The sequence below is a fragment of the Octopus bimaculoides genome, chromosome 15 (assembly GCF_046866305.1).
Source record: "Octopus bimaculoides isolate indiv1 chromosome 15, ASM4686630v1, whole genome shotgun sequence".
In the NCBI taxonomy this organism is placed as follows: Eukaryota; Metazoa; Mollusca; class Cephalopoda; order Octopoda; family Octopodidae; genus Octopus; species Octopus bimaculoides.
Window position 1 is genome coordinate 54025607 of NC_142942.1, and position 27572 is coordinate 54053178.

At 36.8% G+C, this 27572-nt stretch overlaps 1 protein-coding gene across 1 annotated transcript; it reads left to right on the top strand.

Annotated features, from left to right (window-relative positions):
- The first annotated feature begins 15013 nt into the window (after positions 1 to 15013).
- Positions 15014 to 26799, top strand: LOC106878168 (dual serine/threonine and tyrosine protein kinase). The gene is made up of 12 exons (XM_089363880.1): positions 15014 to 15662; positions 16105 to 16696; positions 17645 to 17797; positions 19185 to 19267; positions 19798 to 19881; positions 20688 to 20785; positions 22890 to 23098; positions 23633 to 23789; positions 24169 to 24324; positions 24798 to 24888; positions 25618 to 25867; positions 26052 to 26799. Exons 1-12 carry the CDS (start codon positions 15186 to 15188, stop codon positions 26282 to 26284), a joined length of 2583 nt encoding a protein of 860 aa, XP_089220006.1. The 5' UTR covers positions 15014 to 15185; the 3' UTR covers positions 26285 to 26799.
- Positions 26800 to 27572: the final 773 nt, after the last annotated feature.

Consider the following 27572-nt stretch of genomic DNA (forward strand, 5'->3'; position numbering starts at 1 on the left):
ATATATATATATATATATATATATATATATATATATATATATATATATATATATATATATATATATATATATATATATATATATATATATATATATATGTATATATATATATATATATATATATATATATATATATATATATATATATGGAGACAGATAAATGTATATGTTTACATACACACATAACATAGCTGATACCCCCTTTCTTAAAGCTATCAATGAACATCACATCACCTTAAAAAACACATTATTATTGTTGTTGTCTCTTATGACTTTTCACGTTTTGAGTTCAAATTCCGCTGAGGTCGACTTTGCTTTCGTCCTTTCGGGGTGGATAAAATAAAGTACAAGTCAAGCACTGGATCGATATAATTTACTAATTCCTTCCTCAAAATTTCAGGTGTTGTGCCTATAATAGAAAGGCTTGTTATTGTTTCACAAATTATCAATTTCTCTACATAACAGGTTCGAGGTTCTTAGACTTATCGTGATTGTGCAATGTTTATATATATTTCTTGAGGTCATTAAAATGATGTGCATTAGTGTGCCTATATATAGCTATATGTAGATAGATAGATAGATAGATAGATATATAGATAGATGTATACATTTACACACACACACACACACACAAATCACCGTTTTTATTATTGTTATGTTTTGTTTTACTAGCTTTTCTTTCCTTTCATATCTGCTATTGTCTGTTACTATTCCGGTGTGTTATCGTTAGGGTAGAGAGAATTTCTTTAGCTGTGAATCGAGACTGTGACAACGGTCTCGATTCTCGATCAGAAATCTCTTTCATTTTGCACTGAAGAAAGTCAAAATGTTCGCTTCTTTCACTATCCTCGCCCAGTTTGTTTCCTTATAAATCCAAAACACTGTTCTTTCTAAGAAATCGCCATTACCAATTCTACTGTTTGAGCTGCAGACTTATGGTTAAAAAGCAATCCAACAGTGACCATCACATCCTCCCCTCTATTTGATGGCATATATATCTAAGATCACGCTATGATGTATCATACCTTCCATTCTGGAGATTATTGGAAGTTGTTTGAAGGAAACTGTGAGAAGCCTTTAGTACGTCTATATGTCTTTGTGTTTGTGCCCTTCACTGCTTGACAACCGCTGTTGGTTTGTTTATGTCCTTGTAACTTAGCGGCTCGGCAGAAAGACCGATAGAATGAGTACTAGACTATAAAAATAACTCCTTGGGACAGTTTGTTCAACTAAAACCTCCAATGTGGTATCCCAGGATGGCTGCTGTTCAATGAATGAAACGCCCAAAATGAATATAAAGGACACACACACACTTGTCTGTTATTGCTGTTTTACCATGTTTGCATGGGTTGGAAGAATATGTTATTTGAGGCGTTGGTTTACAGATGGATGTTCTGGAACTGAGCCTTAACTGTTTTTCAATCAAGGGATCTCTTATTGCACACAGTTTCAAAGTGACCAGGCAATAACAAGCAACAAAACCTCCCACTACAACTCTCGTACAAATTATTGCAGATATGCACAAACACACACACGCATACACTTATGCATTCACATCTTCATCATTTAATATCCACTTCTCCATGTTTGCCCCAGGATGTAAGGGCTCTCGGAAATAGATGGTCATGGCTAGAATACGTTTGATCAAGGATCTTTTGAATCAGAACTGAACTGGCGCTAAATAACAACAATAATGTCAGCTGCAACAACATCTCATATTTAACCTCATTTCATATAGTACTGCTTTTGCACATATATGTGCAACCTGGCTGCAAGTGTACTTATGCAGTGTTGCATAATCTGCAGGATGCAACAATGGATTCTTCTCCTCTCCTTTCTCCTCCTTCACTTTGTGTCTAATAAGTGCATACCTGACAAAGTTTAGCCACTCTGTCCCTAGACAACCCCAATAATGTGTGTGTATTGACCCTGCCCCTGACACCTTTGCATGGTGCCTGTGGATTGAGATGTTGAAGGGAAATCTTCAACTCTTTTAGCATTTAAACCATTTCCAACCTGAATGTTTACCTGTTTTGTCTTGAATCTGGCCAGATCCTGCCTCTCGGGCCTACCTCACAATGTATTTCTAAAGATAAATAACCACGTCACTGAAATTGTGAAGCTGCAAGGTAAATATATGATTTGATTCAAAACATCGTGAATAAACAGGCATTGCATTTGGCAGAGTCATCTGAATGCTAAAGGGTTAAGCAATTTTAGTCATGACCACCACTACCACCAAGACCACCACCACCATCATTACTGCATGCATAACCACCACCCTCTCCACCACTACACTCTCGTAATGAATTGCACAAAATCCATTGTCATATGGATTGTAGTATCAAAGAGGTGTGACTGTTGGGGTTGATAAATTAAGGTCGATAAATTAAGGTTGATAAATTAAGTACCAGTTTCACGCTGGAGTCAATCTAATCGACTGGCCCCTTCCCCAAAAATTTCGGGCCTTGTGTCTCGAGTAGAAAAGAGTCTCATTGGTCTATTTACATAGGCTTGCCCAGGTCTACCTTGTATTAACAATTTTATTTGCAGTGTTTAAATACTGTATTTTTTCTTTTTTGTTGTTATTCTGTTCCATGACTACTTCTGTCCTGTCATGTCACATGTCTGTAATACGTTTAAAATGCTAGGAAATATTCTGACAATGAAGCTACTTCATGATTGAATAAGTTGTATCCGTTTATGTCAAGTGTTGCCTTCCATCTACAAGAAGGAGCAATCTAGTGTGATGTTGATTTTGTAATGTGATTAAGGCACCCCCCCCCACACACACACACACATGCGTACGTATGTATGCATAAATGCATGAGTGTGTGTTTATTTTTGAGTTTCTCTTTTATTTGTGTCAGGTCCTAATAAAAATGAGTCGGCTAATTTTTACTCATCGTAAACCGTTTGACACTTGTTTGTCATCAGTTATTTTAAGTTCACTTTTTCCATGTTTGCTTGAGTTGGGCTGGGCATTTTGGGTTTTGTATTTTCTTGTACATATACACACATGCATGCAGACATGCGTGGGCACAGAAGCCAGACAGCTGCTCTGGCAATGATCACGCTCGGACGGTGCTGTTAGCGCTCCACTGGCACAGGTGCCAGTCATCGAATTTGGTTCAATTACGATTTCGATTTCACTTGCCCCAACAGGTCTTCACAAGCAGAGTTTAGTGTCCAATGAAGGAAAGGTTGGCATGGGTGCCAGTTGTCGAATTTGGTTCGATTTCAATTGCCTCAACAGGTCTTCGTAAGCAGAGTTTAGTGTCCAATGAAGTAAAGGTACTCTTAAATGGGCTGGCTACACCCCTGGCAGAGGCCACGGATTATGGTCTCACTTGTCTTGCCGGGTCTTCTCAAGCACAGCATATTTCTAAAGGTCTCAGTCACTAGTTATTGCCTCGGTGAGGCCTAATGTTCGAAGGTGGTGCTTCACCACCTCATCCTAGGTCTTCCTGGGTCTACCTCTTCCATAGGTTCCCTCAACCACTTTTAATTTTGACTCTATATCTTCTGGAGGAGTTACCTCGATCCTAATAACAACCTCCTCTGTATTGTTCCAATTCTAGCATGTGCACTGTTGAAGCAAGTACAATAATAATAATAATAATGATAATAATTGTCTGTTCCCTTATTTCATGAATCCCAGTACTTGATTGGAAATTGACTCTATTGACCCCTGGAAAGATGAAAGACAAATTTGACCTCTGGTCTTTTAATAACTTTACTACTACTACTCGTTGTTGTGGTTCTTTGTTGGCAGCTTAGGCAGTCGTCGTCTTCTGCCAGCTGCTTGATCTGCTGATCATGTGCATTCGATTTAGCTGCCAGGTGAGGCCTGCCTCCCACCTCGACTTCTTAACAACTTGAGCCGGGGAGAGATCTTCTACATGGTCGTTCAATCTGCTAGAAATAGCAACCAAACTCTCCCTCCGATCACACCTTATTTCTTTGTAAAGTGCTAGGTTTTGAGGATGTAAACAAACCAAAACCGGTTGTTGAGCAGTTGTGCCACGGGAAACACAAAGACATATACATACATATATGCATGCATACATGCGTACGTACATAAATATATGCACACTTACATGCATACATACGTATATGTGTATATGTACATATGTACATGCATACATACATTCACACATACATGTGTATACATACATATATGTGATGGGCTTCCAGACAGTTTCCATCAACAATATTAATGCATAAGGCATAGGCAAGCTTGAGACCCTTGTAGCAGACACTTGCCCAAGGGGCAACACAGTGGGACTGAACCCTAAACCATGTGATTGTAAAGCAAGCTTCTTAACCACGCAGCCATCTCAGCATCTGGTCTCAACTGAAATGCTCTTGATCATACATCTACTTAGACAGGACTGGCCCTGGGCTAAACAACAACAACAATAATAATAATAACAACCCTCTGATGACTTTGTCCTGGAATTTTGTTCTTAGGGACAGGATTATTTTTAGGAACAGTGTCAAGGCCCCACCCTAACCTCCTTACTGACACATCACTCCTGTTCGCATTGCTTTTCTTTCTCCGAGGTGGCCTTGTGTCATCTCTAATTCAGGCAGTAACATCTATTTACTTCCTGAAAATATGAGCTTGTTTAGATATTTCCTGATACAGCTGGACTACTATTACTACTACTACTACTACTACTACTACCACAAGTACTACCACCGCTACCCTCACCATAACTACTACTACTACCACAACCACCACCACCCACTGCTATCACTAATACTGTTATCATCACTAATGCCTTTGCTGCTACTGCTACTACTACTACTACTACTACTACTACTACTACTACTACTACTACTACTAACACCACCACTACAAATGTGTTGTAAATGAAAATTTCATATATAGGCACAGGCTTGACTGTGGTTCTGGGTTCAGTCCCACTGCACGGCACCTTGCGCAAGGGTCTTCTACTATTGACCCAGACCAACCAATACATTGTGAGTGAATTTGGTAGATGGAAACTGTGTGGAAGCTCCTTTTGTGTTTATATGTTCGTGCGTGTGTGTGTGTGTGTGTTTATGCACACACATACATATATATCATCATCATCATTTAACATCAGCTTTCCATGCTGGTATGAGTTGGATGGTTTCACTGGGGACTGGCAAGCCTGGAGGCTGCACCAGGTCCCAGTCTGATTTGGCAAGGTTTCTACAGTTGGATGCCTTTCCTAATGCCAACCACTCCGAGAGTGTAGAGGGCGTTTTTTTATGTTCCACTGTTGTTGTTTAGCCCCAAGTTTGCCTTCATCAAGTCCCAGACCTGTGTTCAAAGGCATTCCATTCATGATCATTCCATCTTTTTCTTATGTTCAGGGACCTTGGGAGCACATTCTTCTTGCTTTTTTCTGAGATTTTGGGATGTGAATTGAGGGTACTTAACTGCTATTTCTAACAGCACCTGCTACTATGTAGGGACTTCCTTTCTTGACACATTAAATTCTTCTGTGTCGGTGAGGGTGGTCGAGGGTAGTAACAATATCTTCTCGTTGATAATCCTATTTAAACAAACTCACACAGATTATCTCTCTCCTTCCTCTCCTCTTCCTATCTCTCTATCTCTCTTCTCTCCTCTTCTATCTCTCTCTTCTCTCCTCTTCTCTCTCTCTCTCTCTCTCTCTCTCTCTCTCAGTACGTAGCCTCGGGAGGTGCACATGAGTGTAGCAAATTAATTAAGAGTGTGCATCGTTAGTAAGTGGGTTAGCACATTAATGAAAAAAAAAAGTTATAAAATGAAATAAAGACCCTCCTGGCAGCTGGGTCGTTCTCGTTGTAAACAACCTGTCGTTTTGCAGACAGAGACAGGATGGAATCTGACAGATTTAGCTGCTATTTCTAAACAGGTGACCACATGGATACTCCTTTTGTTATGTCATTACTGACCTGTTTGTTATCTGTCCAGATGACAAAATAGACTCATTGATAGCAAAACAGCCAACCAGGGACATCACTGATTTCCAGCTTCCTCTATGATGTAGTCCACCCTAAATAAGATGCTAAATGTCGGCTTGAAAGAAGTTTATATATCACTCTTTTACTCTTTTACTTGTTTCAGTCATTTGACTGCGGCCATGCTGGAGCACTTTTAGTCGAACAAATTGACCTCAGAACTTATTCTTTGTAAGCTCAGTACTTATTCTATCGGTCATTTTTTGCCAAACAGGGATATAAACACACCAACACTGGTTGTCAAGCAGTGGTGGGGGGAACAGACACATATACATACATACATATATGATGGGCTTCTTTCAGTTTCTACCAAATCCACTCACAAGCCTTTGGTTGGCCTGAGAAGAAACATGCTATGTGAGTGGATTTGGTAGACAGAAACTGAAAGAAGCCCGTCGTATATATGTATATATATATATATATATATATATATATATATATATATATATGTATGTATGTATGTATGTATGTATGTATGTGTGTGTATATGTTTGTGTGTCTGTCTTTGTCTCCCCCCCCCAACATCACTTGACAACCGATGCTGGTGTATTTACATCCCCGTAACTTAGCAGTTCAGCAAAAGAGACCGATAGAATAAGTACTAGGCTTCCAAAGAATAAGTCTTGGGGAAGATTTGCTCGACTAAAGGCGGTGCTCCAGCATGGCCACAGTCAAATGACTGAAACAAGTAAAATAATAAATGAGACCCTCCTTGTCATTGTTTGCAATTGAAAGTATAAGCCATGTATCTTAGCAGTGATAAAAGCCAGACAGATAAAAATGATAACATTATATATATATTTAATTCATATGTACTGAATTTACTGTAAATTTCAGACGGTTGGGTGTTAACAAAGTTGTTTTTTTTTGTTTTTTTTATGACTGGGAAATACAATTTATATCTCAGACTTGACTGTGAAACCCAATGTAAACAATGTCGGCCATCTCTTTAAACTAACCTGGGAAATTCCAAAATTCCAGTACTTCAAAGAACTGTCTGGTATTTTATTAATTACAAATGTTTATTTACTCTTTTTTTTTACTCTTTTACTTGTTTCAGTCATTTGACTGCGGCCATGCTGGAGCCCCACCTTTATAGTCGAGAAAATCGACCCCAGGACTTATTCTTTGTAAGCCTAGTACTTATTCTCTCGGTCTCTTTTTGCTGAACCACTAAGTTACGGGGACGTAAACACACCAGCATCGGTTGTCAAGTGATGGTGAGGGGACAAACACAGATACACAAACACACATACATATATATATATATATATATATATATATATATATACGACGGCTTCTTTCAGTTTCCGTCTACCAAATCCACTCACAAGGCTTTGGTCAGCCCGAGGCTATAGTAGAAGACACTTGCCCAAGGTGCCACGCAGTGGGACTGAACCTAGAACCATGTGGTTGGTAAGCAAGCTACTTACCACACAACCACTCCTGCGACTCTTTGTTGACATTTTTTCTTGCTTTCCCCCCACCCCCACCCACAATATATTTATTTATTATTGGTATGTTAGTGAGTTGGCTAAAATGTTGAAACAATAGATTAAATGACTTTCGGTATTTAGATTATCCTGGTTAATCCTCGAGTTCTCATCTGGCTTCGGTCGGCACTTTATTCATAGTAACCAGGGAAATAAAATACCAAGAATATACCGAGATCAGTAAATTAATTTTCTATAATTGTCTATGTTTCTGCTTTTTCGCTATACATGTCAATCTATCTTATCTGTCATACCACTGTTATATACCTGTCTATCTATATGTGTGTATATATATATATATATATATATATATATATATATGTACACAGGTATGTATGTATGTGTGTGTGTGTGTGTGTGTGTGTGTGTGTGTGTGTGTGTGTGTATCGTCCCCAGTTGCTAACCATGAACTATAAAAAATAACTTATTTCAGCTTATCAAACTTCAATAAGGGAAAAATTTACAATCCTCTCTGCCAATAAATCACTATTGTTCCTGAAAGTTATTTCTTATACTTTCTATGGACTGCTTGAAGCTTACTAATTTCCTACACTTTGATCCTTACATCTTACTTTTACATATCATTTTATATATATGTATATATATATGTATATAATAATTATGATAATAATATTAGGGATGAAAAAGACAGACAAAATACTGCTAAGCATTCTGCCAGCTTGCTACCTTGGTCTAAGAGTTTATTGAGACAGAAATGTTCTTATGAAAAGAAGCAAGGCAAAAACTCAGAATAAACAGCTATTAAAAACCCAGTCGTTCTTTCATTGTTGCTATATTTGGTTTTAAAGGTGGTGAGCTGGCAGAATCGTTAGCACACCAGACAAAATGCTTAGTGGCGTTTCGTTCATCTTTACCTTCTGTGTTCAAATCCTGATGAGGTCAACTTTACCTTTGATCCTTTTGGGGGTCGATAAGATAAATACTAGTTGAGCACTGGGGTCAATGTAACTGATTAACCAACTCCCCCCATCCAAATTGCTGGCCTTGTGTCAAGCTTTCAAACCATTATTATATTTGGCTCTACTTTATGTATTGAGTACTGTTTCCTTTCTTATGTGTTATAAAGAAATGTGTGTGTGTGTGTGTGTGTGTCACTTTCTGTCTGTGTCAGCAACTTCCACCTTCTATACATGTCTTTCTTCTTTCTCAGTAGATTCACAAACTTGTGTGTGTATGTGTATATGTGATTCTGTGCAACCATGTATGTGTGCTATTCTGTATCTACACACACACACACACACACACACACTCACACATATATGATTCTGTATGTATACGTACATCATAGTTTAACTTCCCCCTTTCCCCCTCTATCCTATCTCACTCCTCCCTCTCCCTTAAAAATGACACCTCCCCCCCCACATAAATCCTCTTATAATACTCATAAATCCTTTCCACCCCACACTTCCTCCACTACTCCTGCCAGTTGTCTCTCATCTGTAATTACGTCCCAATTTGCATTTAATTATATGGTTTACTTTCCTATATTTTCCTCCTCCGTCCTTGCATTGTCTAGTGTACCGTTTCTCTATGGTTGTTTACCTGATTAAGGAACAAAATCAATAATAATAATAATAACCCTTTCTACTAAAGGCACAGGGCCTGAAATTTATGGGGATTAGTCAATTACATTGACCCCAGTGTTTCACTGGGGCTTAATTTATCGACCCCCAAAAGGATGAAAGGCAAAGTTGACCTTGGTGGAATTTTAGGAATAATAATAATAATAATAATAATAATAATAATAATAATAATAATAATAATAATAATGCAGTACCAGGCAGTGACTCTGATGGCTTCTGATCTTAACTGATTGGAAGTGTTATCATGGACATTGTTTTGTCTTGGTATTCAAGATGGATTACAACAGTTATTCTCCTCAATACCAAAGATTTGCTTGTCAGTTGTTTGACCTTAACCAGTTGAGCATATACCTTATACCAAGGACCATACTTACTGAGGTAATTACCAGGAGTGCCTTTGGATACATCTATCCCTTAGAGGGTTTAAAAACCTCTAACTTATACCAGCATATATATATATCATCATCATCATCATCGTTTAACGTCCGCTTTCCATGCTAGCATGGGTTGGACGATTTGACTGTGGACTGGTGAAACCGGATGGCAACACCAGGCTCCAATCTAAATTTGGCAGAGTTTCTACAGCTGGATGCCCTTCCTAACGCCAACCACTCAGAGAGTGTAGTAGGTGCTTTTACGTGTCACCTGCACGAAGGCCAGTCAGGCGATACTGGCAACGGCCACGCTCGAAATGGTGTCTTTTATGTGCCACTCACACAAGCCAGTCCAGGGGCACTGGCAACGATCTCGCTCGAAAATCCTACGGAAGCCAGTCAGGCGGTACTGGCAACAGCCACGCTCAAAATGGTGCATCTTATGTGCCACCCGCACAAGAGCCAGTCCAGGGGCACTGGCAACGATCTTACTTGGCTTGCCGGGTCTTCTCACGCACAGCACATTTCCAAAGGTCTCGGTCAGTAGTCATCGCCTCGGTGAGGCCCAATGTATGAAGGTCTTGCCTCACCACCTCAGCCCAGGTCTTCCTGGGCCTACCTCTTCCACGGGTTCCCTCAACTGTTAGGGTGTGGCACTTTTTCACGCAGCTATCCTCATCCATTCTCACCACATGCCCATACCAGCGCAATCGTCTCTCTTGCACACCACAACTGATACTTCTATATATATATATAATGAGTATCCATATTTATTCACAAGTCTTGGGCCAGTCCAGCACTGTTATAGAAAACTCTTGCTCAAGAGGCAGTGGTGTGGAATTGAACCCAAAACCACATGGCTGAAGAGCACAACTGTGCCTACTGATGGTCTGAAATTCTGATTGAGATCCATTTATAAAAGTTTTAAGTTCATATCTTCCTGACATTGTGTTTACGCTTCTGCTCTCCATTGTCAATTAAGATATGTAACAAAGCGTGAAGTGAGAATGATTCTTCTGATTGTGGCCTTGTAGCTGGGTGAGTCCCAATACTGATAGGAACAACTGTGATAAGGATGTAGAACAGAGATATTGGGGAACTTGATAAACTTCCTAAAAATAAATCGAAGACCTCTTTTATGACATTGCATATAAGTGCATGCACACACCCATAGATACAAACAAACAATTTCATACACACACACATGTATACACATATGTGTGTGTGTGTTTTTGTGTGAAATTATGTATTGCTTATGTTTTATTTGTTTCAATCATTTGACTGTGGCCATGCTGGAGCACCATTGTGAAGAATTTTTAGTTGAATGAATCAACACCAGGACTTAATTTTTATAAAGCCTGGTACTTATTCTATGGAGTTCTTTTGCTGAACCACTAAGGTGCAAGGATGTAAACACACCAACACCGGTTGTGAAGTGGTGGTGTAGACAAATACAGGTACGCATTCACACACACACACACACACACACACAACATTGAACACACATAATGCATGTGCTTTGCTCGTTTGCTGGTCGGCTGTGAATTGATGCAGAAGAGATGGCTCGGTAGAAGAACTTGAAAGGTTGGACCTCCATCCAGGCTTTTCACGATACCCTTAAAACCAGGACCTTTTCAGCACTCCTTTGTATATACTTCAGTATTATCTTGGTTGAGTGACTAAGATGAATGATAAGGGAATTGTTACTTGTCTTTTATCTATGTATATAATCAATAAAAAGCTATTATTTGAGTTTTAAAAATTCTAAGAAAAAAGACCTTATCACAACTAATATATCTGGTTTAAACTAATATATTTCTGAGAAAATACAAAACTCACAATATAGAGAAATATATATGTGTGTGTTTGTGTGTGCATATATAAATATATACACATATACATACAACACACATGTATACCTACACACACATACACATACATATTTATGTGTGTGTGTGTGTGTGTGTGTGTAGTTACAGTTCTATTCACCCATTTCCAAGCTCTTAAGTCAAGGTGAAAATGAAGCAGTGACGCAATCAACAGTTATCACAAAATCTCAGCCTCTCACTAGAACAATAGTATTTATTTATCTGCTGTATTTTTATCTTTGTGCTATTGATCATGTTTGTAAGTTCATGTCTCAGTTCAGATTATGTCATATTGTGACATTGCTGTAATATCACACCACCAACAACGAATAGTATACACATTAGTCTAGTTATTACAGGTAGATACTGGTTTGTGATTGATTTAAATAGTAATTGTTATAATGTTCTCTTTGTAAGTAGAAGGGTCAGGATTGCTTGCCCTCTGGCTTTCATATCTTCAAATTTTTTTTTCCCTCTTTCATGATTCAAAAGTTTGAATCACACTGGCCATTTGTAAAGGAAGATGATTAATAAAATTGCACCAATTCTATTTTTAGCATCAGATTCTGATTTAATTGTGGATTTCTCGGAGCACCAGAGAAATAAAAAATTAAAAAATATAACTGGATAACAAAAACCAAATTTAAAAAAAAAGACAGGAAAATTGTATTGGGTTCTGTTCAGTTTTTGTCATGTGAATGCTATTTGAATATCATCATCATCATCATTATTGTTTTCGTTATTATTATTATTAGTAGTAGTAGTAGTAGTAGTAGTAAAAAATTATATAAACTAATCTCATTCGATGTCATAGGGGTTCAGATAATGATGCCTTTATCTTAGACATCTGACCTTTGTGCATCCCTACATCATCTCATCCGTTTGAATTTGTATTGTTCAGGGGTTCCATTAAACTGTCTGCTGTGAGGAGAAGGAGGATTTCGTCCATTTAAGAAGTGGTGAACTATAATTTTCTGGCTCCAGCTGTTACAGGTTTATTCCTAAGCATGTTTGTGTTCAAGTAAGGGGTTACCGGAAGGGGTGGGGGCTTAAGTGAGGAGGACAGTTGTGAGAGATGATGATGGTGATGATGATGGTGAGGTATTCTATCATTACTAATTTTAGATTTTCCACAGGATTTAATCTTCTCTGCCACCAACAAAAAACAGAATAAATGAATGGAAATAACTTATCTGACCCTTTTCATTAATTCAATTACATCTTTTGGGGTGGTGGTGGTGGAGAGAAGAGATGAATTAATTAGTTAATTAACTTATTTATTTATTTATGCGTTTCAGCCAAGTGGCTGTGGTCATGCTGGAGCACCACCATATACTTAAAATCGAATAAAAAAAACAAACAAACAAACAAACTTTTTGACCTTGTTACTATCTTAGCTCCGAGTGGAGTTGACCCTTTTGACCGAGCCAATGATCAACAGGTCGCCACTCCTTATTTTTGTTTTTAGACATGGTATGTGTAAAGATAAATAATCTGATAGGCTTTTTTCTTTTTTCTTGCCAAGACATTGAGGTGAGGTGTAATTGGAAAGGGATTTAGCTTCTCTGTCTAGCAGCTTAAAAAGCCACATAGAGGCAGCCTCTTCTTTGTATATTTAAGTGTGTGCATGTTCATATATGTGCTCGTATGTAAATGTGTGTGTGTGTGTGTACTTGAATTCCCCACCTTACTATCATAGCATGGTAGTTCTATGTCCAAGGTTAAAAGCCAGTACTTGCACTAAATGACCTCAATACCCAGTTTGCTGTGAGGTTAATCTTTCAAACATTGCTTTATCTCGGAGATAATTTATTTTGCAAAAGTAATCAATTTTTTTTTTTATATAGTCATCACCATTATCATCATCATGGTCGTCATCGTCATCACCACCACCATCATATTAATTTTCACTTTTCCATGCCTGGGTGGATCATTGAAGCAGATTTTCTTCAGCCACATGTTCTAGTCGCTGACCATCACCTGTTTCACAGGCCTGCACATGGCCTGACATATTTTTGCAGTAGATTGAAAATGACTGATACAGCTAGTACAATGGTGCTGACAATTTACTTCTACTTGTATGCCGTGAGGGCAAAATCACCCACACACACACATACATTCTTATTTATTTTCTTTCTTTCTGTCAGCTATAGTAATGCTATAGTAGAAGATGCTTGCCCTAGGTGCCATGCAGTGGAACTGAACCCGGGACCATGTGGTTGGGAAATGATGTGAGTGAATTTCGTAGACAGAAACTGTGTAGAAGCCCATCATGTGTGTGTTTGTCCTCCTCCTCCTCCCACATGCTTGGCAACCAGTGTTAGTTTGTTTATGTCCCTGGAACTTAGCGGTTTGACAAAAGAGACATGAGAATAAGTACCAGATTTAAAAATTCAGTTCTGGCGGATCAGTTTGTTTGGCTAAAACCCCTTCAGGTTGCGTGCCCCAGTATGGCCGCAGTTCAGTGCTTGAAACAAATAAAAGCTAGAATATTAATGATAATGATAAACATAATACAGTAGAGAATAAAATGAAGAATTTGTTTGAAAAAAAAATCTGATCAGAAATTTTCAAAATGCTTTTACTCTTCCTCTGTGTGTTTTTTTATTTAGTTCTTTGTTTTCATTATATTCCTGTTTAAAAAGTATTTGTTGTTATTTTGAAAATGAATGTAGTTGTTAATGCCCTAGATTGCGTTCGGATAATGTCCTGGCTCTTTTGAAGTATAAAATATAATGGACAGATGTGTCTTTTTTTTGGGGGGGGGGGGGGGTTTCTTCTTTTCCTTCCTACCACTATAAGCCACTATAACAATATTATACAAAGAAATGAACAGAACATGCATTCATCCTTTTGTAATCTCACCCAATGTGAATCTCTTGCATGTAATTCTGAACCAAATTATTAATACAAAACTTCACTTACGAAAATAACAACAAACAGTGTAAATACCTGTTTTCTTTCTCTTATTGTTATTAATTCATGTTTTTGTTGTTTAATAGTTTCCTTTTATTTCAATTTATTTATTACAATTAATTCATTCATTCTCGCTTCCTTTAAACTTCAATCTTATGCCTGTGTATATATATATATATATATATATATATATATATATATATATATATATATATATGTGTGTGTGTGTGTATGTGTGTGTGTGTATACATTCCTAATACAGATCTTTTGTCTTTCTATTCCGGATATTAAACTCAATGTTAATGTTTTGCTTTTTTATGTCGTCAGCCTAAAATGTTAAACTCGTGTATAACGAATAACTATTACGTATTCAGATATTCCTCAGCTGCACCACTTGTACGAACAATGTTTTTGTTTGATTCGGTGGTGGGGGTGGGGTGATGGGGGTGGGGGGTGGATAGTTCTTATTAAAAAATTAGGGATTTAAAACAATCTTTTGTTTTTAGGTGATGAAACATTGGTTTGCTTAGGAAACAAAATGACAATGGAAACATTTATATACAATGACTCACGGCCTGTCCCTCTCACATGTCTTTCATAACATGTATATATGTACATCTACAGTGTGTGTGTGTGTGTGTGTGTATTTGTGTATCTGTCTTTGTCCCCCCACCACCTCCACCATCGCTTGACAACTGATGTTGGTGTGTTTATGTCTTCGTAACTTAGCAGCTTGGCAAAAGAGACCAACAAAATAAGTACTAGGCTTACAAAGAATATGTCCTGGGGTCAATTTGCTCGATTAAAGGTGGTGCTCCAGTATGGCCGCAGTCAAATGAGTGAAACAAGTAAAAGTAACCCTTTTTTAATTTTCTTTCCTTTCTTGAAGGTCCCGATACTTTACTGCTCAGTGAAGAAAATGCAGAAATCATGTCCGTATCTTGTAAGCCCTTGACATTTGTGATCCTGGGGCAAAGCATCTACACCAAAAGCTGCATTGTCAATGAAATAGTAGAAGAGGACATCCTTCCAACGTTTGATTGTAATTACGACGATGAACTAATCACACGGGAACTCCTCATCAAATATGGCGAAGTGGCCTGTGCCACCTTCATTCTCTCCTATGGCTACACTGTTATTGAAGGTCTCCAAGGTAAGAAGGACAGCCACACGCAGGTTCACAAAGAGGACATTGTTATCAACAGAGAAGAGGTTACCACAGACAGTGATGCTCTCAGTACTCTTGAGATCACACTCGATGACAAAATACTGAACTCTGGAGCGCAAATCATCGTAGCACCGAGCAATGTCTCCACGGAAGAAATGGAAGAAATACTGAAGAATTACATGGAAAATGTTCTGCCCATATTTATATTCACATTCAAGGGTAAAACACTTTCTGAAAAGGTAAGCAAAAAAAAAATCTTATAGATATTATAAGTCTCAAATCTAGACAAATGTGACTTCCACTATGTATTTTAAATTTTTAATAAAGGGTTACTAATTACATATGTTACTAATTAGACTAAATTTCAGCTGTTTTCAACTGCTTTTGTTAAGTTTAACTGCACTGTAAACTCAGTAAAGGATTTTTTTTCTTTAATTTGAAAATTAGCATTCATTTCATTTTGTACACAATGTATATAATACAACACTTTGCAAATATCTCCTTCGAGTAAAACCACCAATAGAAGAGAATATGACCAAAGACTGTGTGTACACCATCCCATGCGCTTCTGAAATTTGGGTGCATCTAAGATGTCTATGTAAACAAGAATTTAAATGATAAACTAGAAAATATTATAAACTATCAATTTTTATCTTTTGTGTTTTTTTGCTATTTTCACAGGAAATTGAGGAACTTACCATACTTCAGCATTTATCTTGTTTGGAGCCAATTCTGTTCGCTCGTGTGTCTCCTACTTGGCAACAGACGATTGATACAGATGCCCCTGATGGTGCTCCTAATGAACCTATCTGTAAAGAACCAAACTGTGTGCCAGAGCGAATATCTGAGACGCTAATGTATCAGTTAGACAGGCTTGGTTTCACCGACAATTTGGATGGTCCCAAGAATATAACTACAAATTACTTTGAAGTTGAAACTTGCCTTGTTGAGGACTTAAAGGATTTTAGTCAGATGCTGTCACGTTTTGTGGAAAATATGCTGAAACGATATCTAATTAATGCATCAACTGTACTTTACAATGTACACGAACGGTGCCTTGGTACCTTTATTTTATCTGCTTTTGAGATGACCAGAGATCTGCAGATGACACCTAAAAAGCTAGAATATGCTGAGAAAAAAGAGAAAGAGCTCTATCAAGAACTAATAGATATCTCTGCTTCCAAGCACAAAGAAATCACTGACATTATTCAAGAAACAATAAGCGGTCTTATTGAGAATATTGAAGAGAAAATGGTCCAACACCAGTTTGTTGGTAAGTTAAACTATAATAGCCGACAATTGTTATTACTACATATAGGCATACAAATCAATATAGTATATTATGTAAATATGAACTTTAACCCTTTCGCTACCAACCCGGCTGAAACCGGCTCTGACTCTGAGTACAAATGTCTTGTTTTCATAAGTTCCATTTAAATTCATCATGTTTTGATAAATTCTTAAAATCCTGGGGTTGATTTCTTTGACTAAAGGGTGGTGCTCTAGCATGGCCACAGTCAGTTGACTGAAACAAAAGAATAAAAAAGTGTTGTTGTTGTTATATGAATGATAATATGAAATTTTAGTTGGTTAAAATTTTACCATAGGAATTATTATTAATATTTTTCTTTTTATTCCAAATTCATGATTCATCAGAAAATCAAGAAAAGAAATAAATATTCCTTTCATTATGTTGAGGCTTTCCTTTGTTTCCTCAACTACTGTAGCAGTCTGCTGAAGTTCAGTGTATCCAAAGTGTTAGATACTAAAATGAAACCTTAAGTACAAAAGTATTAACCAGATATAATACATGTGTGTGCGTGTACACGCACACATACACATTGAAATCTTGTATAGTCCTGTGTAACCTTGTGTATTCTTATCCAAAAATAATTGTGGAGATCTTTTCTACATGAAACCATTGGTTGCCTTATTACTCCACAAATAAAGAATATTTATCTACCAATGCAATGTTGAGCACTCATTCTCCCTGTTCAATACTAATGTATACACACACATACATATATGCATACACGTGCACGAACACACATACACATGCACACACACACACACAATATACATATCAGTAAAGAATATGGTTGATACAAAATCATAAGACAGTATTATTTTGTTTATAAATGTTAATTTCAAAAACAATATGCCTCACAATACTGTATGCTTCACCCTCCTAACATTTCCATCGATCCATTGTCATTCAAAGGAATCGAGATTTCTGAAGACGGAGAACTGAAAAACTCTGCTGATATAAAACAATGCACGAGTGAAATCCAAAACTTTGTGCTTAATGAATTGAATATAGCAATCGCCGATAAACTAATAAACTCTGTGAATGTCTTGAAAGAACTTTATACAGGTAAGTTATAGTTTTTGTACAGGTAAATTATCCTGTTAGCATTCAGGTTACTATAACAAATGTAATGCTTATCTATTTCCATTGTTTTGAATTACGCATTATTTTGTAGCTTCAAGATTGTTGAATGCACCCATGCACATCTAAGATGAATATATATATATATATATATATATATATATATATATATATATATATATATATATATATATATATATACACAAAGAGAAAAGAGATGAAAGAACAAAGAAGATTTGTTTTACAGGATTAAGGAATATATTTAGTCATAATAAAAAAAGATATTATACCATTTTGTAGAAAATAAGGTTTTGTTCCTTCACCATAATTAAAGTTAAGAACCGGTTTTGCATTACTCATTACTAGGAGCCCTAGTAATATGTTTTCCCCCTAGCAATATGTCTATTTTTCAGCCCTTAGCATGATGAACAATGCAAAACCGGTTCTTTGTTGAAAGAACAAAACCTTATTTTGTACAAAATGATATATCTTTATTATTATGACTTTAAATACATTCATTAATCCTGTAAAACAAATCTTCTGTGTTTTTTCATCTTTTCTCTTTCTGTATATATCCAACCACATGTGTTTTGCCACTAAAATATTTTCTACCTGATGTGTGTGTGTGTGTGTGTGTGTCTGTATGTATGTATTACCTAAATTTTATAGTATTAAATATCTGTCATGGCTGATCTTACCAATCAGTTTCGTGATACACCCTCCAGCCTTCATCAGGTGTCTTGCGGAATTTAGAACCTGGGTTCTCATTCCTAAAGTATTTTTCGATATCATTATTATTATTATTATTATTATTATTATTATCATTATTATTATTATTATTGTTATTATTATTCAGGTCACTGCCTGGAATCAAACTCAGAATCTTGGGGTTAGTAGCCTGTGCTCTTAACCCCAAGATTCCGAGTAATAATAATAATAATAATAACATCGAAAAATACCTTAGGAATGAGAATCCAGGTTCAAAATATCCCCAAGACACCTGATGAAGGATGGAGGGTATATTAGCCGAGATGTGTTAACAACAAACAAGATGAGGACAAATATCCGTCAAATGTAAATAATGTACATAATTCCTCATCTCTTAAATATAGAACTGTATTATATAACCTTATGCTCATCAGAAATAGCCCATATGGAAGGAAATATGGTGATTTGTAAGATCAGCTGCGATGGATATTTAATACTATAAAATTCAGATGATATACCCATTCTACTGACATATACAAGTGCATCTTGTCCCTGACTTATGGTCTCTTTAGATGACTCACACACATATATATTCACACACACATAAACACACGCACACACAAGTGTATATGGTGATGATAATGATAGTACTACTATCGTGCAGGAACATTGACGAGGACATTGGAAAACCTGGAAACAGATTCTGAATTTGCTGATGGTGCCCGAACTACAGATGCTTTAAAACAGGTAATTATTCCATATTTTTGTAGCAGTGATTTGAAACCAAACCACTAGTTAACCAGTTAGACACCACAACCGAAACACACTGGTTTCACATGATCAGTCTATTAAGCAACCAATCAACATCAAGTTACGACATGATTTAATCTTTTAGAATGTTCCTCTTGTACTCTAAAAGAACCGCTTTTGGCTATAATTCATTGCATAATGTTGGGGAGTTGCTGCTGCTGCTAACTCAAACACCAGGCGATCCAAAATGGCAGGATCTATGTAAACGCACATTTCTTTGACTGTATTGTGCTGAAGAAGGGCCGTTGTGCTTGAAATATAACGATTTTTTTTAAAGCTTTCTACATTGTTACAAGCTTTGTTTATTTCTCTTTTTATTTTTCTAAAAGCATTATCTTTGTTTTCATTCTCCTTCTTTGGTTTCAGCTATTGTACTGTTGCCATGCTGGAGCACCTACCATTCGTTAATTGTCTCAAGTGAAAACCCATGCATTTTAAAATTTTTTATCTTGTTCTTCTCTCCATAGATAATGAATGCTGCCTACCATGTCCAAATTACCTTTGAATCCAGTTCGTCATTCATGCGGTTATTTTTAGAGAAGATGAAGCAGGTAAAATTTATTTATTTTCACTGTCATCATAAATCATCACCATCATTATCACCACCACCATCATCACTACCACCATCATCATCACCATTACCATCATCATCACCATTACCATCATCATCATCATCATGACATGCAACTTGCCTGGCCCAGTAAGTCATATCGGCTTGTCTCATCTGTGCATGTCACAATTACAGATACACTTTTATTCGTTTCAGTCATTTGACTGTGGCCATGCTGGAGCACCGGCTTTAGTCGAGCAAATCGACCCCAGGACTTATTCTTTGTAAGCCTAGTACTTATTCAGTTGGTCTCTTTTCACCGAACTGTTAAGTTACAGGGACATAAACACACTAACATCAATTATCAAGTAATGATGGTGGGGACAAACACACACACACAGAATACATACATACATACATACATATATATATATATGTAGATGTATGACGGGCTTCTTTCAGTTTCCATCTACCAAATCCACTCACAAAGCTTTGGTCAGCCCAAGGCTATAGTAGAAGACACTTGCCCAAGGTGCCGCGCAGTGGGACGGAATCTGGAACCATGCGATTACCACACAGCCACACCTGTGCCTCTGATAACAAATCATGTTTTGCATTCAAAATCCACTGAGGTTGACTTTGCCCCTTTTATTCTGTTTGGGGTCGATGAAATAAGTACCGGTTAAATACAGGGGTTGATGTAATCAAACTAATTCCGTCTCCTGAAATTGCTGGCTTTGTGCCAAATTTTGAAACCCTTATTTATTCTGAGTCCTAACCTTATCTTTGAATATATTTATATTTCAGTTGATTTTATTGGTACCCTGGAAGACACCGCCCCGTATTGATCTTGCCTGGAAAAACCGAGCTGCTGTGGAGATCTTAAACAATTTATGCCAAAGCCGGTTTGTTCTTCTTTAATCATTTCATTTTCTACATTTTATTTGGTTTGAAAGACATAGAAGGAACTAATATCTCCATAGATTTATAGCAACCTCAAGCCTTGTGAGTGAAAATCAGGAAACAGAAATTGTATGGAAGCCCATCAGAAGGGCTTACCATTGTAGCTGTTGTTAGGTTAAGGACTTGATTCGGTCTCAGAATGTCAAGATCGTTCTCTCTTCCCTATTTAGTCTCAGTAGCTCTGCAAAACAAGGGCAATAGATAGTAGCTTTTCTTCTTTAATTGTATTGAAAATGGTAGAATTAACTCCACTTAGGTGCCTTTACCAAGATATTTCTAGCTGTGACCAGCCTGTCTTTTACCAGACTTGGTTTACTGACGACCACTTTGTCTAACTTCTCCTTTTCTTTTTTTTTTTAAGATGGTAAGCTGTGATTTGTAGATGTGACTATCATTTCTAGCAGACCAAGCGACTACTGGAATCGGTTCAATCTGTTCTACACATCCTTTTCCTTCTCTTCCCCTTCCTCTTCCTTTTCTTTATCTTCCACCTTTTCCTCTTCTCTCCCCATTCCCTCCACTTCTTCGTGTTTCCTCCACTTTTTCCTTCTTTACCTCTTCTCCACCCCCACTTCCTCCTTTTCCTTTTCATCCTCCTCTTTCTCTTCCTCTTTGCTCTGTATTCAATTTTATGCCTAACAAACAAAACAGTTTTAGAAATAACAGACTAATCTCCTTCAAACCACACCAAAATCAGTCTCAAAAGAACTGATTAGCAATGTAGAAGCTTCTGGGGAAAGTCATGGTGGGAGAGTCTTTGATAATAAGTGTGTTGGATCATGGCTGACCTAGAAAGGCTTTACATGGTTGATTGAGTCAGTAGAAGTTGGAATTAAATCTTCCTCAAATCACATTGAAATGGTCCTAAAATTGGGAAGAACTCATTTGACAATGGCTTCTTCGAAATTCAAAACAAAAGAATTGTTAAGAACGAACATAAGTCTGCTTGACCAGAAATGTAAAGGGGCTGAGAAACAGCATTATTTATTGACAGTTTGACAAGAGGCTGGTAAGTTTAGGGGCTGCACCAGACTCCATTGTATATATATATATATATAATATATGTATGTATATGCATGTGTTCTATGAATGCGAATGTCTCATTATATATTGCCATTACTTGGCATTTTATAAAACTGTTGTTCTCCTGCGTAGGCTTCTCACTGACATTTAACAAACCAGGCAAGACTGACACAAGCTATGTTTAATTGAACGATCAAAAATGTGTTCAGCATTTCTCTCTCTCAAAAGCATGTCTCTCTCTCTCTCTGCTCTGCTCTTCTTTGTCTGTCTCTCCCTCTGTTCTTTGTCACTCTCTCTCTTTCTTCCCTTTTCATATTTGGTTGAATTATGTCTGTGAGCATTTTCATGTGAAGATCTAGGTAGGAATCTTTGTGTCTGTTATAACTTAACTAACTGTAATATACTTCTCCTTCTCTCTCATTGTATATATATATATATATATGCATATATATATATATATATATATATATATAAGTGTGCGTGTGTTTGGATATACTCTTACTCTTTACTCTTTTACTTGTTTCAGTCATTTGGCTGCGGCCATCCTGGAGCACCGCATTTAGTCGAGCAAATCGACCCCAGGACTTATTCTTTGTAAGCCTAGTACTTATCCTATCAGTCTCTTTTGCCAAACCGCTAAGTTACAGGGATGTAAATACACCAGCATCGGTTCCATATTATTTCCATTCACAAGGCATTGGTCAGTCTTAGGCCCCAGAAGAAGAGACTTACCCTCAGTGCCATGCTATGAAATAATACTTGAAAGCACGTGGCTACAAAGTGAGTTCCTTGTCCACGTAGTGAAGCTCTTGTGTGTGTGTGTTAACATGTCTGTGTACAAGCAAGTCTGTTGGTATCAAAAAAGTTATTTTATATACAATTATTGCCCCCTAGACAAGAAAGAAATCAATGAACCAGAGATCAATAACTTGTCTCTTGACTTCTCAGTCAATAATTAAGAGGTATATAGTTGTTGTGTGAAAATATGAATTGACCATAAGATAGATTTAATTTTTCTCACAGGTTAGCAAAGAGTATTTCATCACAAATAAAGGAACGGTTGAAAAAATCCCACACGACATTCCTGACAGCTTTGAGACAGCTTGAGCACAAACATGTCAACCGAATGGATAAGATTGAAGTCTCTCGGATTCGAGTTAGAAAAATACATGCTCCAAAAGTTGCCAAGTTGGCACTGGAAAGTTCATCGTTAAAAGATAATGCTTTCTATGGTAAGAAAAATTTATTACTTTATTGCATGGCTATGGGGTTGAGAAGTTTGCCTCCCTACTACATGGTCTTGGGTTCAATCCCACTCGCTGGCAACTGAGTGTTTTCTACTATAGCCATGGGTCGAGGAAATGAAAAATAAAAAGGAGCTAGGAGTGGGTTGTGGGGAGCAGATGCCAAGGAACAGTAGAAGGGATTCAATGTGAAGAGTAGGGAGGAGGCAAATGGTATCATTTACAGCACCTGATTGAGTACTACTGCAGCAGATTGATGGATATTAAAAAGAAATCATAATGGTAATAATCTAAAACTACAAAAAAAAATGGTTGATGGTCTGCATTGATAATGATTTAAAATAGAATTTGTTACTCAGATGAAGAGCAACGACCCAAAATGTTAGCTTCTCTTTTTGGTTTTTTTAATCTTTGTTTTGTCTTACCTTTTTTTAGATTTGATGATGAAATTCTTGATAAAAAAAGAAATTATAAAAGACATTTCCATTTCTATTCACAATTTCCCTTTTGTAATTTAACCAGGGATTCCTCAAATGGGTCGTGAAGTAGGGCGAGGCCAGTACGGTGTTGTATATTCCTGTAATTCTTGGGGAAATTATTCTCCATGTGCCATCAAATCTGTAATCCCTCCTGATGAAAAACATTGGAATGACTTGGCCATGGAACTATTTTATGCCAAGTAAGAAACATTTTTATATTTACCTTTGTGTTACTTTTCAATCTGTGTGTGGGTGTGTTTGTGCCCCATTACCACCACCATCATTTGACAGCTGGTGTTGGTTTGTTTATGTCACCGTGAATTAGTAGTTCGGCCAATGGAATAATTACCAGACTTTGAAATTAATTACTGAGGTCAATTTGTTCAACTGAATTCTTCAAGGCAGTGCCCCAGCATGGCCATAGTTCAATTACTGAAACAAGTAGTGATTACAGAATTATCCTTCTGTAATGTCAGATGAATCCAGGAATGAGGTGTGTGTGTGTGTGTGGTGGAGGGAATCAAGCCATTATAATGAGACGCAATAATTTATACTTCTTTCTGTGACTAATTTTGACAGAAATATTCCGGAACATGATCGTATCGTATCCATCCGTGGTTCTGTGATAGACTATATGTACTGTGGCGGATTATCTCCAGCTGTCTTGCTAATAATGGATCGGTTACAGCGAGATTTACACACAGCCATTAAGCAGCACCTAGACTGGTTAAGTCGGTAAGTTTCTTAATATTATTTCATGTTTCTTTTTTTAGGCATTGATTTTATGATCCTCTCACAAAACATCTGTTCCTTTCCAGCATAAGATACTCCTCCTTGCCTTGCGTGCCACAAGGCAATGCCACCAGTGCTGGTGGCACAAAATACTCCTAATACACTCCAAGTGTTTAGTACTTGATTTTGAACAGCAACAACACAGAGCTTAAGAGGACTCATTAGTCTTGCTATCAGCCTTTCTTTCAAAAAAAAAAGAAAAGAAAAACACATTCGTATGCCAACAGAAGTAAAAACTAATATTTTGGGTAGTTCCTCTTCATCAGAGATGCTTGTATTTATTTCTTATTTGTTTATACTTACATAACTAATTCATACAGATGTAGTTAAACCGTCATTATCTTAACCATCATAATGACTCATTATTATTATCATCATCATTATTATTATTATTTTTATTTTTTTTATTTTTGTAGATTGCAAGTTGCCATTGATGTAGTTGAAGGAATCCGTTACCTTCACAGTCAAGGTTTGGTGCACAGAGATATAAAGATGAAAAATGTTCTGGTAAGTTCTTCCTTTTGCTGTCAGCAATTGGACAATAAGAAATATCTTTTTATGAGAGTTACAATACATGCAGCAACTCTCTACATGTCTCCTCTTATTCAGTTTAGTCCATAGAAAGATAGAATGGACTAAAGAGAAGTGGAGGAGACACATGGGATGGAGAATTGCTGAAGAGGTCACAGGGTGTGTGATGAAAGATTTTCAGACAATAGATACATATAAAATGTTTCTTTTTATTTGGTGGGTGAGGTTCTAGAAAAATTTTAACCTCCAAAAAATTGAAGTTACTTTAACACACTAACTACCAGATCTACTGCTGAAGGTTCATTGCAAACTTCACACAACTGCCATGTGCATCACTGGTGTTACATTTTCAGAATTTGAGAAAATATTTTGTTCTGTATTTTTGACATGAGTTTGAGGATATTTAAATCGTGCATGGACAGGATGCCGAATGCATTTTTGCCGAAGGATGAGAAACCAAAGCCAAGAAGTTGAATGGATACAATGCTGAACGGTTGTGAGGGTTCGGCCAAGTGAAATACGAACCAAAGAGGGTCTACTGGAAAAAAAATAAAAAATGGTTGAGAACCACTACTTTAAATGATTGAATTTAGAGAAACCTATCTTTTTGACAAAAATTTTTTTATTTCTTTTCACCATTTTTTCCACTCTAAACTTACCTTAATTAATTCGATGACATTTTCTCTTTTATTTCTTTTTAATTAGCTTGACAAACAGAATCGTGGTAAATTAACTGATCTTGGATTTTGCAAACCAGAGGCAATGATGAGCGGCAGTATTGTTGGCACACCCATACATATGGCACCAGAGCTATTTACTGGTCGATACGACAATAGCGTTGATATTTATGCTTTTGGCATCCTGTTTTGGTATATCTGTTCTGGTAAGGTTCAACTACCAGTGGCATTTGATGACTGTGCAAGCAAAGACCATCTCTGGCATGCTGTTAAACGAGGTAATTCTTCATTCTATCTAACTCTTTCTAACTTCATATATTTTCCCTGTCTCTTCTCTCCCTTATGTTGTCTACTGTTACTACAACTGCTGCTACTCTTTTGTATTACCAAACTACTGTATATCATATCCAAGAGATATGGCTTTTAATTACTTATGCATTTCTTCAACATTTTTAATTTCAGGTTTACGTCCTGAGAAGCTAAAAGCATTCAGTTCTGAATGTTGGAACATTATGCAACAATGCTGGCACTCGGAGCCATCGATGCGGCCTCTCTTAGGGGTTGTTGAAAGTAAACTACGCACCATTCAACAACTGGCATGGAACAATTTTGATAAGGTCAACCCGACTGACATCCCTTCCAAAAGTCAACCCATCACAACCAAATGGTTCTCGAGAGCCAAAACACCAACTTAATGTTTGTCGAGTGTGTATGTGTCAGAGAGAGAGTGAGAGAGAGAGACGTTTTACAGATATATTTTCACGTGTTTATTTTAAATTGGAACCGACAGGGTAACCATTACATTGTTGATCAACCTATTAAAACTAACGCTCATATCTCCTTGAATCACACCTTATTGCCTAAAAAAGGAGGTAATATATCATAGATCGGAGTACACAGTGCCTGATAAATAGACTGAATAGCCATGTCTGGAACGTCGTAGGACATAATTCTGCTCGGTTAGAGCTGGCCTGTGGCTTAAAAAATTACAAAAAAAAAAAAAGTCCAGAACTACATAAACCCAGCATGAGTGACCTCCCTTGCCACACTTGTTACTAGCAAAATGGTTGTGATCACATATTTTACAAAATATTTTTAATACACAATTCCAAATTTATATATATATATATGTATTTTTTTGGAGATTTTTTTACATCATTTACTGAGAAAATTTACAGTGAAAAAATAAATTTTTTGGGATGAATGAATATTATGAATTTACCTGTTTAAAGGAGAGAGAGAAAAATATGCTAACTTTAGCATGGGTTTTAAATTACATATTCTGTTGTGATTTCTCCACTTTAAGCTTCTTTTTTGATACACACACGCACGTGTATGTGTGTATATTTATGTATGTATGTATGTGTATATATATATATATATATATATATATATATATATAAAATAATAAAGGGTAAAAATCATTAATGATTTTTACCAAGTGGTCAGCGCGGAAATAAAACCTCATAGGTAAATTTTATAACTATTTTATAATTATATACATAATTAGAACAAGGGCTTGGCTTGTGCCTCCACTGAAAAATAGACGTCGAAAGACACTATTACCACCATGAGAATTTATGGTGGTAATAGTGTCTTTTGACGTCTATTTTTCAGTGCGTGGTGAGGCACAAGCCAAGCCCTTGTTATAATTATGCTTATAATTATAAAATATTTATATTTATATATCTATCTATCTATATATATATATATATATACACACACGTGCACTAACATTACACATGTATGTGTGTAATGAATGCGTATATACATCTGATAGAAGTTTATAAATATTCACCTGTTGCCTATTGATCTATTGATCTGTCTGTTGTTGTACCTTGGTACAAAGGCAAATAGATGTGTGAGTGTGTGCATGTTTCATATGCTTTGTCATGTATATGTATGCAAATAAAAGTGGGAATAAAGCGCATGTGTGTGTGTATTGCAATGTGGGTGCTAAATGAGACAGTTGGATGCAGCTGT

Bases quoted from the DNA above. Each gene is read 5' to 3' on its own strand.
- LOC106878168 (XM_089363880.1), top strand. From the start codon at position 15,186: ATGTCCGTATCTTGTAAGCCCTTGACATTTGTGATCCTGGGGCAAAGC. The intron at 20,786-22,889 runs GTTTGTTCTTCT...TTTTTCTCACAG, and splicing joins AACAATTTATGCCAAAGCCG to GTTAGCAAAGAGTATTTCAT. The intron at 23,099-23,632 runs GTAAGAAAAATT...TAATTTAACCAG, and splicing joins AAAAGATAATGCTTTCTATG to GGATTCCTCAAATGGGTCGT.